At 45.2% G+C, this 15669-nt stretch overlaps 5 protein-coding genes across 5 annotated transcripts; 3 read left to right on the top strand and 2 right to left on the bottom strand.

Moving 5' to 3' along the window:
- Positions 1-238: 238 nt before the first annotated feature.
- LOC120902359 (vanin-like protein 1) lies at positions 239-5036 on the bottom strand. Its single transcript, XM_040311054.1, has 4 exons — positions 4285-5036; positions 2850-3580; positions 1141-2321; positions 239-1061 (listed from the first exon to the last, which is right to left on the bottom strand). Exons 2-4 carry the CDS (start codon positions 3153-3155, stop codon positions 812-814), a joined length of 1737 nt encoding a protein of 578 aa, XP_040166988.1. The 5' UTR covers positions 3156-3580; positions 4285-5036; the 3' UTR covers positions 239-811.
- Positions 5037-7047: 2011 nt separating this feature from the next.
- On the bottom strand, positions 7048-7844 carry LOC120902360 (zinc finger protein 512B-like). Its single transcript, XM_040311055.1, has 2 exons — positions 7783-7844; positions 7048-7717 (listed from the first exon to the last, which is right to left on the bottom strand). Exons 1-2 carry the CDS (start codon positions 7786-7788, stop codon positions 7154-7156), a joined length of 570 nt encoding a protein of 189 aa, XP_040166989.1. The 5' UTR covers positions 7789-7844; the 3' UTR covers positions 7048-7153.
- Positions 7845-8256: 412 nt separating this feature from the next.
- LOC120903104 (zinc finger protein 512B-like) lies at positions 8257-8990 on the top strand. The gene is made up of 2 exons (XM_040312327.1): positions 8257-8296; positions 8362-8990. The coding sequence occupies exons 1-2, from the start codon at positions 8291-8293 to the stop codon at positions 8923-8925; spliced, it is 570 nt and encodes a 189-aa protein (XP_040168261.1). The 5' UTR covers positions 8257-8290; the 3' UTR covers positions 8926-8990.
- Positions 8991-9965: 975 nt separating this feature from the next.
- LOC120901258 (titin-like) lies at positions 9966-13063 on the top strand. The gene is made up of 4 exons (XM_040308958.1): positions 9966-10355; positions 10425-10947; positions 12077-12102; positions 12459-13063. The coding sequence occupies exons 1-4, from the start codon at positions 10350-10352 to the stop codon at positions 12981-12983; spliced, it is 1080 nt and encodes a 359-aa protein (XP_040164892.1). The 5' UTR covers positions 9966-10349; the 3' UTR covers positions 12984-13063.
- Positions 13064-14454: 1391 nt separating this feature from the next.
- LOC120903103 (cytadherence high molecular weight protein 3-like) lies at positions 14455-15490 on the top strand. The gene is made up of 2 exons (XM_040312325.1): positions 14455-14526; positions 14600-15490. The coding sequence occupies exons 1-2, from the start codon at positions 14521-14523 to the stop codon at positions 15356-15358; spliced, it is 765 nt and encodes a 254-aa protein (XP_040168259.1). The 5' UTR covers positions 14455-14520; the 3' UTR covers positions 15359-15490.
- Positions 15491-15669: the final 179 nt, after the last annotated feature.

The raw sequence follows: 15669 nt of genomic DNA, 5'->3' as shown, positions 1-15669 counted from the left end.
ACACACGGAAATTTCACGAGCTCAGGTTTGACGTTTGTCGAGGGGTAGGTATGTCGCGTGAAAATATGTGTACATTTTTCACCGGGCAGTCAAAAATAAAGTCAAAATAAAGGGCGATCGGAGGCCAAAAACGGCTTTCACGTGCTCGCCAACGCTCCAAATCACTGTGATTTTCCCTCGCTGGCGATCGTTTTTGTAAGTCGTTGTGAGGGGTTTTGAGGGAACAAAATCAAAAATATTTTATTTAATGATTCTGTTTATTGCGATATTCAAATATATACATAACGTGATTTACAAAGTATTTAGCCCCGTGTGGGCACCTACTTCAAAGATATTTCACATGAGGACCAATAAATAAGGACACGCGATAAAGATAACATTGGTATTCACGGTAGGACATAGAAAAGAACAGTCCTTAAAAAAGTGATGCTAACATTTTGAAATATCCGAACGGTAAGTTATTTTTTTAAAAGAAAACACCTTGCACTTTGATTATCGTATAGAAGGTATTTACATCTTGAAAGGCACTAACTATCACAACTTTTTTTCTTTATCAAACGCAGGTCCCTTACATCTTCTACCCCTCCCCACCCCCCTCTCCAACGCAATGGCGGAACCTTCGAAACAGGTTAGTGAATTGTCTTTTTTGGTACTCATTTAACGCTATCTACTGACGAATATAATGGCACAATACACGCTATTGCCAAGCCCTGCAATAGCGCTTGAGGGTGAACAGGCTTGGCCGAGAAAAAATACTGCACAGGAACATTGAGTGCGGGAGAAGGATCATCTTCCCGCATTCTTTTTACGATTACGCAGCGATCCGTTGCCAGATGGCATGCAGCGCTACTGCTAGGAGCAGCATAGCAGCGGTAGGCTGGGTGCCGGCGATGGCACCTCCATCATCGTCCGGGTCCGGTTCGGGAGTGCTCTCGCCGGGTCGCTCGATCGGGTTGTAGAACTCAAACTCCTTGTGGTTGAACGCATAGATACCGAACGTTTGCATGTCGCTGATCGGGGTGGTCAGATTCATCGTCACAATCTGAACGTTGGTAGAGTAGCTGCGAAGGAGATGGATGATTTAGTATTTACCTGAAAGTAAGAGACACGAAACCTTCGGACTCGCAAGACCCGACTTACTTGACTTCGGCGGTAAAAGCGTAATGGCTAGCGTCATACGAGTACATGCGCATGTCGAGCGTGTTGGGCATGGCAAGCGTGCCGTTGGCGATGAACTGTCCCGTAATGGAGATGGAATTGAACTGCAGATACTCGGAGTTGTGTTGCAGCATCAGCCCGCAGCTCGCGATGCTTTGGTTCGCGCAGCCGATCACGCCACAAATCGACACGTGCGCATCGGCAAAGCCCTGGAAGGTGCGCACACCATCGAATACGGCCAGCCGGTAATGGTGCGTCTGGTCGCGCTCGGCATCCACCGTCAGGCTGAGCGAGAAGTCACAGCAAAACATGCCACTGCACACAATTTGACCGATCGTTTCCTGCTGCCAGATCGGGTTCAGCTGGATGGTGGTAAACTGTTCGAGAAAGTCGCGCCCCAAACGGACATTTTCCAGCTCGTACCCGGGCAGACGATGGCCGCTCGGTTCGGCTATCGGCACTTCCAGCACGTCGCTCGTCAGCGAGTGATAGCGGGTGTGATTCCCCGAGCCCGACTTGGGCACTGTCACCGTGTAGAGGGCCCGCGTAGGTACACCGGTGTAGTGTGTGAGCAGCGCTCCATTGCGCCCATTAAACACCCCGGTACCGGTTGCCCCGGAAGGGCCATAGTTCGTACCGGCAACGATCAGGTTGGCATCGTTCGCGTACGCCCAGCTCTCGAAGATCTGCGTCGAGCTGAGGAACGGCGGCTCGGACGTCCAGAAGGCGGGAAATACAAAGTCCCGCAGGCCGTGCTTGACGAGCTCGAGCGTTGGCAGCGCGAACAGAATGTCGAAGCACGTGAACACCCCGAAGTGTACACCGAAATCCGTCTCGAAGCTCACTAGCTCCGGTGCGGCCGTCACGCTAGTACCCGGCTCCTTGAACAGATTGTACTTCCGGTAGCGCGCAATGACCGTACCGGTCCGGTCGAAGACGACGTCCGTGTTGTAGCGAACGGTTTCGGCCTGCTGCTGCAGATAGAACTGCTCGGACAGGTTGATCACCAGATATTTGCGCACCTCGCGGGCGAGACAGGACAGGGTGACTAGAATGGTGCCGTGATCGTCACATGGCGCAACGCGCTGTGCCGGATCCGGCACGAATACTCTGTCGGAGAGGGAGTTGAGCGTCAGCTCCGGGAACACGATAATGTCGGCGGGCTGAAAGTAGCAAAGCAAATGAGAGTGTAAATTAGAATTACTTTGGAGACGGAGCTGCTGCGGTCACTTATCGCGCGGACACGCTGCGAATACATCTGAGTGCTTTTACAAACAGAGAAACAAGTTTGCTGAAGGGGACGGTACGGACGGTAGCATTGAACGATCTAACGACTAACGGAGTAGTTGCAACTGAGCTTATAAGTTACGATGTTAAGCTGCTTGTCAGAACGACATCGCCAAACAGAGAGCCTGTAACCATTTACAACGCACGTTCGTTGAGAGATTAGAACACTCTATTTAGTAAAAAAAATTGGTCAACAAAAACTGCACATCATTATGCGTTCGCGGGGTGTGTGTGTGTGCGCGATCCCACAACGTCCGTTCACACTTGGTGACTGTGGACAGTGGATGGACGATCGCTTGTTTACTGCCATTACTGCTGATAAGAGCGCGCAATTAAATCCCAAGAATGAATGAAAACGACCCGTCCGTTACATTGGACATTGGCATGCGCACGCAGAGACATACCTTTGCTTCCGGAGAGCGTATGAGCCGGCTATACTCGGCCAGATGCAGCTGGGTTCGCTGCTCGATCGGCATCGTCATCGGTTCGGGGTGAAACTCCACCACGGACACGACGTAACTGTCACTTTCCGGGGTTGACCGTGCGTACTGTACAATTTCCTCGATCGTTCCCTCCTGCGAACTACCGCCATAGTCGTAGTAGTCGTCCGAAGCATTCGCTTCAACAGGTGGCCACATGGTACCGGCGACGAGCAGTAGCGCTGCCGCTAGATGGGGCAGAATTTGCCCACGATTCCCCCGAGTTGTCATCCTCTGTCACTTGTCTGCGATCCTACCAGTAATCCTTGTTACTCATTGAAATGATGATCGTGCCGACCGATCGCGATCACACGGGTTGTAATCGCGGCCTGCTGCCCCTGTTCCGGTCCAGGGCCGATGCGAGACTGAGGGGCACACGCTTGCTCGGTTGGACCGATTGCTTTCTACTGCCTGCGGGAGTTCCTTCGGGGGACGGCTGTTATCGTCTGCGTAGAGGGGTGTTCGCGGTTGACTTCTTGCCTGCTGCTTTGCCGTAGCCTGTTCGATTCGAGATCCGATAGGCCAGGCGTCTTCGTCGTCGGTCGGTTTGTGTGTGAGCGGTCGCGGGCGAATGGATGACTATTGCCGTGGTGGCACTGATAGCGAACACCCCGCCCTTCCCTTTCCGATGCAGGCTGTCAATGGCGCAGTGCATTCTGTTTTATGGATGAGTGGAGGAAGCGAAAGAGTAGGAAACGTGTTACATTCGGTCCATCGAACGTATCGTTGCGTATTGTATTTGTATGTACGTATGTAATTAGCATGCGGTGTGAGCATGGGAGATGGTTTACATTTCAAAATGTACTATCCTTTTTTTCTATACTATCACTGTTATTCTTCATAATTATTTTGTCCATCAATACAAGGCTAAGTAAATGCGATAACACAAATGGTAACAATGTTATCGGAAGTTCGTTGCATTGAATGACAAATTACGGAGCAAGGTTCGTGATATGAAAACAATGAATTTTTACAATGTTGCAATTGCAGATAAGATCTTTCCAGGCTTAAACTAATCTGTTGTCGTCAAGTCGAACGAAAACAACGATCGCCACAAGCGCCATGACTGTTGCACGTGTCAAGTAAATACGATATTTAAATGCAGCTACAATCATAATTACACATAAATTGCTTGTCCATTTCAGGCCCAGCATTGCACTAGTAGCCTCTCCTGCAATTGTGTGATACCTTGCGGATATGAATTCTGTACCGCAGGCAACAACAGATGACTGGACTGATTGTGACAACAAACTTTCCGTTCAGGGATTGTTGTTTTTTCGTGTGTGTGTGTGTGTGTGTGTGAGTGTGTGTGTGTGTGTGTGTGTATTGGAAAACGTTTTATCCGGTCCAGCTTACTCACCGAGCGACCACGGTTTCGCACAAACGATCGATGAGACATTCAAGGCAACGGCACGGTCTCGATAAGTAGCTTATGCTTAGAATTACAAAGATATTAGTAGAATACTCTACACTCTCTACACTGCACGAAATAAGTTTTTTTTTTAATTAAGTCACAAATCACCACGAGTACACGGTTTTACATGAAAATTTCTAGCCCGAAATTGTGTGTTTTTTTTTTGTAAGCGCTTGTACGCACACCTGTCTTAACGAATCACAAACACACCTAGGCGCTTTGCAGACACACAATCACATTCTTGGGTTGCGTTTTGCCCCCCGTCACCGCTCCCGACACGTAATCGTGTGCGGGCATGCGGTTCTGATAACGCATGGCTGCAGGAATTCAGTGCCCATCATACACAGTACACTCACACTGCACCGGATCAGCTGACGGGCGAGAGACGCATGATTAGGGTTTTGTGTACCTTTGGCCACCCCACTGTTTGTTTTGCTTCTTTTTAGGCTCCTTTTTTCTCTCTCTCTCTCTCTATATCTCCCTTTTTCTCTACTACTCTTCGATCACACACAAAAACAGTAACGAAACGAATGATGCACACGAAGAACCGCGAACGTTAGATCCGGCACACTAAGGCAGGCGCGTAGGAATGGAATGCCGTACCACCGATAAAGCCGCCTGGTGTGTCACCACGGTCGGTAGCCTCAGCTGTGGCTCGCACGCAAACACACAAGCGTTAAAGAGCGGAGAGGACAGACTAGCACACGCGATCGTCGGTCAACTGATAGAAGAAGCTTTGACGGACTAAAAGCACCCGCGTTCTCTCTCGCCCGGCGCCTAACGCACTAAGGGCAAACGACGATCGGCAAAATCCTACCGATCAGTGTTAGAAACGGTGGTGTAATAATTCCACGTGGAAGCTGTAGTAAGTGGGAGGTGAGTTGAGAAGAACAACTGGATATAATGTTGGCTCGGTTCTTTTCAAATAGTGACTCATTCCTATTGGAAAATAATTGTTAGATGCCAATGTCCCATAGTGATTTCGCTGCGAGAGCCAGTGACTCAGCCTCGACGCGCGTGCGGCTCCCGCTCACGCCCGACCACAACCGACGACGGTGCTGACGATGATAATAACGACGATGATGATAGCGACTAGTACAAATAACTTGTGTTTGGTTGGGGCTTTAGTTTTTGCGCAGAACGCGCGAACCGGCATGCGCAGCCACGTTCGTTTGACCTTGCGGAAGTAGTTTGAATTCAAATTTCCACACTCTTACAATAGGATTTTGCGCCACTAAAACGCTCGCAGCGAGTAAATTTACTGCGTATGGTTCAGCAAAATCAAACTACATAAGCTTAAACCCAAACCGATTCAACTCACGTATCGAAGCTGATCGCCTGTCGGATGGCTACGTAGTGATCAATTACTTTTCGGTACAAGCTTGTTCGTTCGCTCGCAACGGATGACGAAATGATATTCACGTTGTAGAGGGTTGTAGTAGAACAAGAAGTAAAGGTGATGTTTTTTATGGGATAATTACACGTTATGGCATCATTACTCACGTTCTAGGCACTGCAACTAAATTGTCCATTAGACTAGTAGTAATCTTAGTAGAATGAGAGGTAAATTTTGTTATAAACGAGTAAAGTCTCGGCAAAAAAATGTTGAGCTCGATAAATTGAAGCAATGAACGGTCGCGTATCTTACCGGAAACAGTGCGGCGAACCATTGCCTCACTTTTTTACGCACGGCACGAGTCACGTTTGACCAGCTACGCCCCAAAAGCAGCCGCACCGTACGCAATTAAACGCAATCGTACTGTCCCTTTTTTGGGTAACATTCACATCGATATTCTAAATGCGCGAGCGCCCTGCGATCGTTTCGTATGGTGTTGCTTTCGGTTTAATGGTGTTCGAGCATGAAGGTGGAAAAGGGACGCTCAAGAAAAAAAAAAATAAACAACGTTTACAAGATAAGACATTCGTTCGTTAGCGAACCGAAATTCCAAGACGGGCCAGTATTCTTTTGGTGTGTACATTCGGATATAGAAAAAAAGAACGGACAGACGGACGGACGGACGGAAGTGAACCAAAATCAAAGACGATTTTCGAAGGGAGTGGCTGGTCAGTTTGTTTCCTGTCCTGTAGGGGGAATGTGTGAGTATGATAAAATTATAAGTGATGAGGTAGATGAAATCAGACCTTTTGAGTTATAAATGTTGTTAATATTACTACAATAAAAACGCCTTTCGTCAAACTCTGTGCAGTGTCCATCGTTGAAGAGATGACACGTTGACTGTGGCCTTGGGCTATTTTTCTATTTCATAATTCCGATCCTTTTCCTTATCACAGCAGATATTTTTATTGCCTTGGCGATGAGGGCCGCATTTTGCACACGAAGTAACGGCCCAAACATCCTTTCTATCGATTTATTGAAGGAGAACAAACGTGTCAAGAATGTGAGGAACATGTTTTGCTCTTCCTTTCTGCTGCCCCCCCGGGGGACATTGGCGATGGTCAACCCCGCCCTATCTAGGCGCTATCGTTTGGATGCTGTTCAAAATTGATTCCACAAATATGGGTTAGCTTGGGCGAGGTATGCAATCATATCGACAATCCGGTGCAGGTTGGAATATTCAACGAAATCAGATGACCACAACATTTGTTTGCAAATCAAATAAACGTTGTGAGGGTGAACCATTTTTCCTTACCGTGGTTTCTTTCTTCTTTTGTGTTGGAGCGAAATTTATGGATTTTAATCGAATTCAGTGATTTGAGTTATTTACAAGAATATATTTGTTTGGTTTGATTACTGGTAGTGTTCATTGACAGAGCGAAGTGCTGGTAAAAAAGCGGTAAAGATCGTGATGTAGTATTAACCCCACAGTGGCTTGTGTTCGTAGCCGACCGAGCTGCCGTACACAGTCGAATCGTGGTCGTACACCGTCGACGGAACCGTCTTGTGCACGTAGTGGGGCTCCTTCACGTACACCGGGTAAGACTTCTCGACCGGCACTGGGTATGGCTTGGCCACCTCAACCACCTGCTTGTGGTAGACTGGAACCTTCACCGGCACCTTCACCGGGACGGGATACGGACGGTCCACGTGCACTGGGACCTTCTTCTCGATGTACACCGGGACCTTCTTCTCAACCACGTACGGGACCTGCTTTTCCACATGCACTGGGACGGGGACCTTGACGGCGACCGGAACCTGCTTCTCGACGGCCACTGGGTACGGGACAGCGACCTTCTTCGTCACCGTAACGTGGTTCGTCACCTGATGCTGGTAGTCGTTTCCGTAGTATCCATCGTATCCTCCGTAGTACTGATCGTAGCCGTTGCTCAGCTCAACGATGCCACGCTTATCCTTCTTGTTTGCGTCGGTCTCACCGTCGCAAAGGGCAAGGGCCAACACGGCGAACAGGACAATGAAAACCTGTATGATAAGGAATAGATTAGTTAAAAATGACTGCCACGATTTGAAAAGAGAAGTAGTAGTACCTTCATGATTAGGCTTGGAGTAGGTAGAGCACACACGATCGCTGAACGTTAACTGATGTTTACTTTCGGTTCAATGGTTGGCTTATATACCACCCGATCGTTCGCTTCTCTTTTGATCGTTGTCTTTACGAAGTTATCAGTTTTATGAAGTTCTCCTTGGTCACAATCGACAATGGATTGGTCGATTCAAAATCAATGCCATAAACATGGGGCTTGAACTTTTCCTCAATTCGGTTTGCACAATTGAAGGCAATTGCTGCATTAAGCCAGGATGTTTGAAATAAGCCTCGGATTAATAAATACTATACCCCTACCAATACACCGCGGTAGGTATATCCTTGTGACAATCTTATGTTCGTTGCCTTGATGAAGAATTCATACATCAGTGAAGGTTACGATCAAAAGAGAAGCGAACGATCGGGTGGTATATAAACCAACCATTGAACCGAAAGTAACCATCAGTTAACGTTCAGCGATCGTGTGTGCTCTACCTACTCCAAGCCTAATCATGAAGGTAGTACTACTTCTCTTTTCAGATCGTGGTAGTCATTTTTAACTAATCTAATCCTTATAATCCAGGTTTTCATTGTCCTATTCGCCGTGTTGGCCCTTGCCCTTTGCGACGGTGAGACCGACGCAAACAAGAAGGATAAGCGTGGCATCGTTGAGCTGAGCAACGGCTACGATCAGTACTACGGAGGATACGATGGATACTACGGAAACGACTACCAGCATCAGGTGACGAACCACGTTACGGTGACGAAGAAGGTCGCTGTCCCGTACCCAGTGGCCGTCGAGAAGCAGGTTCCGGTCGCCGTCAAGGTCCCCGTCCCAGTGCATGTGGAAAAGCAGGTCCCGTACGTGGTTGAGAAGAAGGTCCCGGTGTACATCGAGAAGAAGGTCCCAGTGCACGTGGACCGTCCGTATCCCGTCCCGGTGAAGGTGCCGGTGAAGGTTCCAGTCTACCACAAGCAGGTGGTTGAGGTGGCCAAGCCATACCCAGTGCCGGTCGAGAAGTCTTACCCGGTGTACGTGAAGGAGCCCCACTACGTGCACAAGACGGTTCCGTCGACGGTGTACGACCACGATTCGACTGTGTACGGCAGCTCGGTCGGCTACGAACACAAGCCACTGTGGGGTTAAGTAATTCGTATCGATTTGGAATGTCTTTCGGAATGTTAATAAAATGCGCTGATGTGTTAGAATAATCATTTGACTTAATTTATTTCTGTATTTTAATTTTATTTTCATATGATTTGAGATTTGTAAGTATTTTATTATGTATTTTTATTGATACATCATAGAATATGATATCTCAAACCGTTTATAGATCATTCACTAAAATCATTTGCCGGCTTCTTGCTGGCATTTATACCTGCATGATTGATTGTATTACGGATTGACATATATCAATGTTCACTCTTTTTCTGTAGAAGCCTCAAACAGGAAAAAATATTTGATATTGAAAGTGCTTTAGTACGATTAACAATTACACAACGAGTAGTGTAAGCTGTATTTGTGTTTCATATGCATTTATATTCATATGAAGGCATTCGTATGAATAAGGAATTATTTGTTACTAACAGTAAATACATGTTACATAGTAAGTTTCACCTATTGGTTTTAAATAAATATTATTATTAAAAGCGATGTACCATTATTGCTATAGCACATCTAGGCGTAGTCGGTCTAGGCCAGATACAATCATCAATGGGAAATCAATGAGGGGGGGGGGGGGTAAGAAATCTTAATTAGATTTCGTTAGATACATTATTTTACATCTGTACCTAGGGACTGACTTGGATTATATCACATTTCTTATTGATAAAGATAAGATAATTTAGAGACTTACCGTAAGAGGTAAAGAAAAGTGAACTTCAAACAGTATTCTTTCGCAATTCAAAATAAGATATATTCTATTGCGACTTCTAATTTATAAGTGCAGATGCAGCTGTAATTAATAAAGTGTTATCAAACTTCATCAAGAAAGCAAAGGCAAATGTGGTTTTCTTGAGCACTTACGTACACATTTCCGATCTCCACGTGGGCATAATTTTGGACTCCGTTACTAATCTTAACCTCCGACTCAGCCCGCCACATAAACCATCCACCACTAGTAACCTAAACAATGACCTTCAAAATTTTCATTAGTTTTTCATATTTTACACGCCCCGATGCTATATCACTCGTATTGCAATTTTCCTTTTCTTTTGGCGTGGCTCTGCTAACGATCCGCGCGTTACATCGTTGCGAAGCGGTGAGATAAAGAAGCGCAGAAAGATCTGCATGATGTTGTGGTGTTATTTTGCTGACTGGACGACCCGCAGTAGCAACGTCGCGTAACGCAAGCGAACCGTGGAAATGGGTATACATGTGTATGTGTGTGGTTGGCTGTTGTTTTTCTCGAGATGGTTGGAAAGTTTCAGCAGATCAAAAGACGATAGAGAAAGAAAACACTCTTTCGAGAGTGGAGTATAAAAGCAAGCTGTAGGCATGGATCAAGCATCATCCAACCAGCGAACGTTGTACGGTGCAGCTGATCAGCAGTATATTTGGAAAGGCAAAACATGAAGGTGAGTGGGATTAAGTAAAGTAAAGTTAAATCGTGAACATAACAAACGGCTTGTTTTCTGATCTTCCAGGCGTTCATTGTGTTCTCTGTGGTCCTGGCCCTTGCCAGCGTGGGTGCAGTCGAAAACTCCAACAAGGAAAAGCGCGGACTGTGGGAGGTTGAGTCGGGACATGACTCGTACGAAGCCTACGGCCAGCATCATCAACCACTGAACTATGGATACACCAAGAAGGAGATCATCACAAAGAAGGTCCCAGTTCCTTATCCAGTAGAGGTCGAGAAGCACGTCCCAGTTCCGGTGAAGGTCCCGTACCCGGTGAAGGTCGAGAAGGAGGTCCCATTCGTGGTTGAGAAGAAGGTCCCGGTTTACATCGAAAAGAAGGTTCCAGTGCACGTTGACCGCCCGTACCCGGTGGAAGTGAAGGTTCCAGTTGAGGTCCCAGTTTACAAGAAGGAGTACGTCGAGGTCCCGAAGCCATACGCAGTTCATGTCGAGAAGCCTTATCCAGTGTACGTGAAGCAGCCCGTCTACGTCGAGAAGCAGGTTCCAGTGACCGTCCACATCAAGGAGCACCACAAGAAGCCGTACTGGGGTTGAAAGGAGCTTCAGTGTGTTAAGACGGGTCAATGGAAGCTACTGACAGTTGTTGATGATCTTAAATAAATGTTATTGTAGAAATTAAACCTTCATCTTTTTACTTTTTACTTATGATGGGCAAATTTTACGGGTTGTAGACATGTTTAAGATTTGTAATAATTGCTATAGATCTCTAGCATATACATGCATCACCTGCTTACGGACGCATCATCTGTATATGATTAGATGCAGGTTCTATAGTGTATATTTAGAATTATAATTAAAATTATCATGAAGGGATGCCTACCCTTACACATAATAATTATTTGTCCAAGCAATATGTGTGGTGGTTCAATTGTTTAGGTAGTATACCACTAGAAGCTTTGTTTCTTTGGTTAACCAATTTTATTTAGAGTTACGTTTCACAAATAATCTATCATTCTTGCCATTTCTATTCGTTGATCTAACTATTTGATGAGTCCCAGTTGCTATCATGTGTACAAGAGTGTGCGAAACCCTCTATGCAGTTTTGACTTTCCAATGCAATGCATATTGATGCATACGTGATCGGCCTATCTGAAACTACCCCATTGTTGCTTAATTCTTATGGAAAATATTTGGTTGATTGACTTACTTACTTACTTATCCGGCGCTACAACCGCTTTGCGGTCTTGGCCTGCCTCAGGAGTGTCCGAAACCGCTCACGGTCTCGCGCCTTCGTCTGCCAATCCGTTATTGGTTGATTGAATAACACACAAAATACAAAGAAAGAAAAGATTCAAAACTTTTCGAACCTTAACATTTATTTTTACTATCTTAATAGTAAGAATGAACGATTCAAAAAATGATCTTTGTTACAATCAACTGAAATATGTGAATGGTTTTGATAATAATATCATCATGGTGTAAACAACCATCTGTACCAACCTTAAGCTTGAGATTGTAGCTAAAGGTAACATGATCAGTTTGTCAACAGGATGGAATAAACTATATTTCTTGAACAGCGAAAATACATTTTTTTCATTTATACATTGTGTCCTTCGACAACGATAGGTGCAGGAAGTTTTTCAATAACAAGCGTATTAATTTTTTTTAATTGAATCAATAGTCTTTAGATTTCTCTTTTCGCTGGGTGTTTCACGTAGCGAGCGAGAAAACAGTCTCTCATATGGTGAGGTCGTTTATGGTTGGTTAAGCATTACTTTGTCGGTTGCTTCACGCGCAAAGGAAACGAGTGACAATAAAATGCGAAAATGTGTAAGACGGCTCATCGGCAAAAATCTTGCAACCATCGTCCGATCAACAAACGGCTGTGATGTTTCGTGTGGACTGCGAAGTAAACAAGTTTTGGTATAAATACTGTGGCTCTTGGCATAAAGGGTATCATTCGAGTGTGAGCGTTCGCGTAGCGGTAGTTAGCAGACAGTAGACCCAAACGTTCAACAGCGGAAAGGCAATCATGAAGGTAAGATGGTATTACTAGAAAGTGAGTCAACACTGTATTTGTTATTTACTATTCTTTGATAGGCGTTCATTGTGTTCTCCATGGCTCTGGCCATCGCATGCGCGGCTGATACCGATGCAGCCAAGAAGGAAAAGCGTGGACTGTGGGAGGAATCCTATGACAGCTATGGCTACGACAACTACGGACTGGGCTACTCCGATTATCCCGAGAAGGAGGTGAAGCACATCATCACGAAGAAGGTCCCGGTGCCGTACCCAGTGGAAGTCGAGAAGCACGTTCCAGTCGAGGTGAAGGTCCCGTACCCAGTTGAGGTCGAGAAGAAGGTCCCGGTCGTCATTGAGAAGAAGGTCCCGGTGTACGTGGAGAAGAAGGTCCCAGTCCATGTTGACCGTCCATACCCAGTTGAGGTGAAGGTCCCAGTCCATGTCCCGGTCTACAAGAAGGAGTACGTCGAGGTCCCGAAGCCGTACGCAGTTCATGTCGAGAAGCCTTATCCAGTCTACGTCAAGCAGCCCGTCTACGTCGAGAAGCAGGTCCCAGTGACGGTGCACATCAAGGAACATCACAAGAAGCCGTACTGGGGTTGAACAGCTTCTGTAAAACGTTTTGAAATAACTTTATGAGACGAATGATGCCAAAAATATAATTCTTTACCTGAAGTATGCAATTTTACGGTGATTTTTTTTGTTCAATAATACTTACATAAGACCTTTAATTGAGATACACTGTTAAAATTGTTATATGTATAATAGAACTACACTTATGTTGTTTTTGATATCTTTGGATGGATGTGGATGTGACCATGTCTGTGACATTGGGCCGGTCTGGTGGTCCAGTCGTCAACTCGTACGACTTAACGACATGCCCGTCATGGGTTCAAGCCCCGAATAGCACAGAGCCTCCATACGTAGGACTGACTTTCTGCTATGATAACAATAAGTCACTGAAAGCCAAACTCACTTCACTAGTCGGTACAAAGGCAGGCCTTGAAGAAAGAAGAAGACCATGTCTGTCAACCCATTTCTTACAAAAGTATAACCCATGTTCGTTACTGTTATGCATGAGACGGCCGATGCATGAGTAGTGTGTCGTTTATGTGATGTATCTAATGCATGTGTATTTGGAAAATAATAATTGTTGCATAACGAAAAAGCTAAACAATTCTACTAAACCTGAGATTAGAGAGAGACTTGGAATTAAAACTATCTAAACCGCTAGCTGCCCCGATAATACCAGCAGTGGCGGATTAACATTAGAAGAGTCCCTTTTAGTCCTTTTAGGTCAAACCTATGTAAGCCCTGTTGAAATGACCAACGACAATTTCGATTGAGAGATTCTTCACTAGAGTCTTTGTTCGGTCCCCTTCGCGACCTTTTGGACGGGCGTGTCTCAAACCCTATCTCAAACATGTGTGTCATTACTTTACGACCTACAATAAATAATTTGATGGGTATTTGGAAATGAAATGAGAATGAATTAAATTTATGCTTAGTTGAAATTTATCTTTATACATTTATACTACATACCTGTTATAGATTCCTACCGTGCAGAAAGTGTACCTTTTACGCGAAACTGACCATTCTGATGTGGCGAAACTACGACGCAAAAGTGTAATTTCTTTGGCTATTGAACAGCTAATTGGTTACTAGAATAGCAATCAAGAGTAATTATCAGAAATGACGGCAAAACAGCATATGATTCTAGCGCGACTCATTGCCGCTCTTTGCTAGTCTGGGTTTACCAAGCTCTTTGGTGACATTCTTTATAGGAACCGAACTTTCATTCGGGTTTACAGCACTTTTTAATCGTCATGCTATAGAAGGGTTTTGTTAGAAGTTGCACACTCAATGTGGTACAGTTTTAGGTTGTTTTGGCCTAAATGTCCTTATATAAATGAAATAGACACCACATCGATCGACTAAATACGCAAGAGGTGTACATCTGCACTACGTTACTCAATATATTGTCCATAGCAGTAAAACAAAGATGAAAGTGTTTCCATTTCACTTTCTGTACCGCTTCGTAGAAAGTTCAACAAGTAGAAGCTGTATGGTATAAAACTGGACGCATTGGGTTCAATTGATTAGTAACGATCCGATCGTCGTATCATCACAATCACTGAAAATGAAGGTAAATGTAACGCAACACGTGATACTAACCGGCTGCAACTTTAAACTATATCATACTTCGTTGCTTTAAATAGGTTTTCGTCGTACTTGTCCTAGCAATCACCGTGGTGAAAGGTGTAGTGCCAGATAAATCGAGCGAAGATCATGGAGGATCGTATGAACAAAAATATTCCCAGCAGCAAATGCATGACGACAAGTATCCACAGCAGCAATCGTACGACCAGAAGCATCTCCAAGAACCATTATATGACCAGAAATATTCGCAGCAGCATTCGCATGAGGAAAATTATCCTCAGCAGCAGTCGTACGACCAGAAGCATCCCCAAGAGCCATTTCATGACCAGAAGTATTCGCAGCAGCAATCGTATGAGGAAAATTATCACCCACAGCAGTCGTACGAAGCTTACAACTACGGACAGCAGCATGGCGACGGAAACTACGTAGACTATGGAGAGCATGACGAACATCCGATCGAAAAGGTACCTGTTCCTTATCATGTTGAAGTGCCAAAACATGTTCCCGTGGAGGTGAAGGTCCCGTACCCGGTTGAGGTTGAGAAGAAGGTTCCGATCGTCGTTGAGAAGCAGGTTCCAGTATACGTGGAGAAGAAGGTCCCTGTTCAGGTGGATCGGCCATATCCCGTGGAAGTGAAGGTCCCAGTCCATGTCCCGGTGTACCAGAAGGAGTATGTCGAGGTCCCGAAGCCGTACACCGTGCATGTAGATAAGCCTTACCCGGTATATGTGAAGCAGCCCATCTACATTGAGAAGCCGGTACCATTCACTGTTCTCATCAAGAAAGAACAAAAGAAACCATTCTGGTGGCTTTTTTAGATAAGTTGTGTGATTAGTTGAATAAAAGTAAAATGTAAACAATATGTATATCTTTATCTTGGTTTATTTGTTCTAGTGTTTTAATGTTGTTACGTATTTGCTGAAGGTTTGCGAGAACCTGTGGCTTCACGGGTGCCTAAAATTTCTTCTTTTTCTTATTTGACGAAACAACTGCAGTTCGGCTACATTTATGATTTATGATTGACTCAGCTACTTATCAGTGGCTATCGATAGTAGAATAATCAGTTCTCATGAAATCAGTAAGGGGGATAGTCCATACGGGACTTGAACCCATGACGCACATGTTGTTA

Source organism: Anopheles arabiensis, chromosome 3 (genome assembly GCF_016920715.1).
Source record: "Anopheles arabiensis isolate DONGOLA chromosome 3, AaraD3, whole genome shotgun sequence".
Taxonomy (NCBI): domain Eukaryota; kingdom Metazoa; phylum Arthropoda; class Insecta; order Diptera; family Culicidae; genus Anopheles; species Anopheles arabiensis.
The sequence above is the reverse complement of the archived record's forward strand: the minus strand, read 5'-3'. Positions and strand labels throughout refer to the sequence as shown.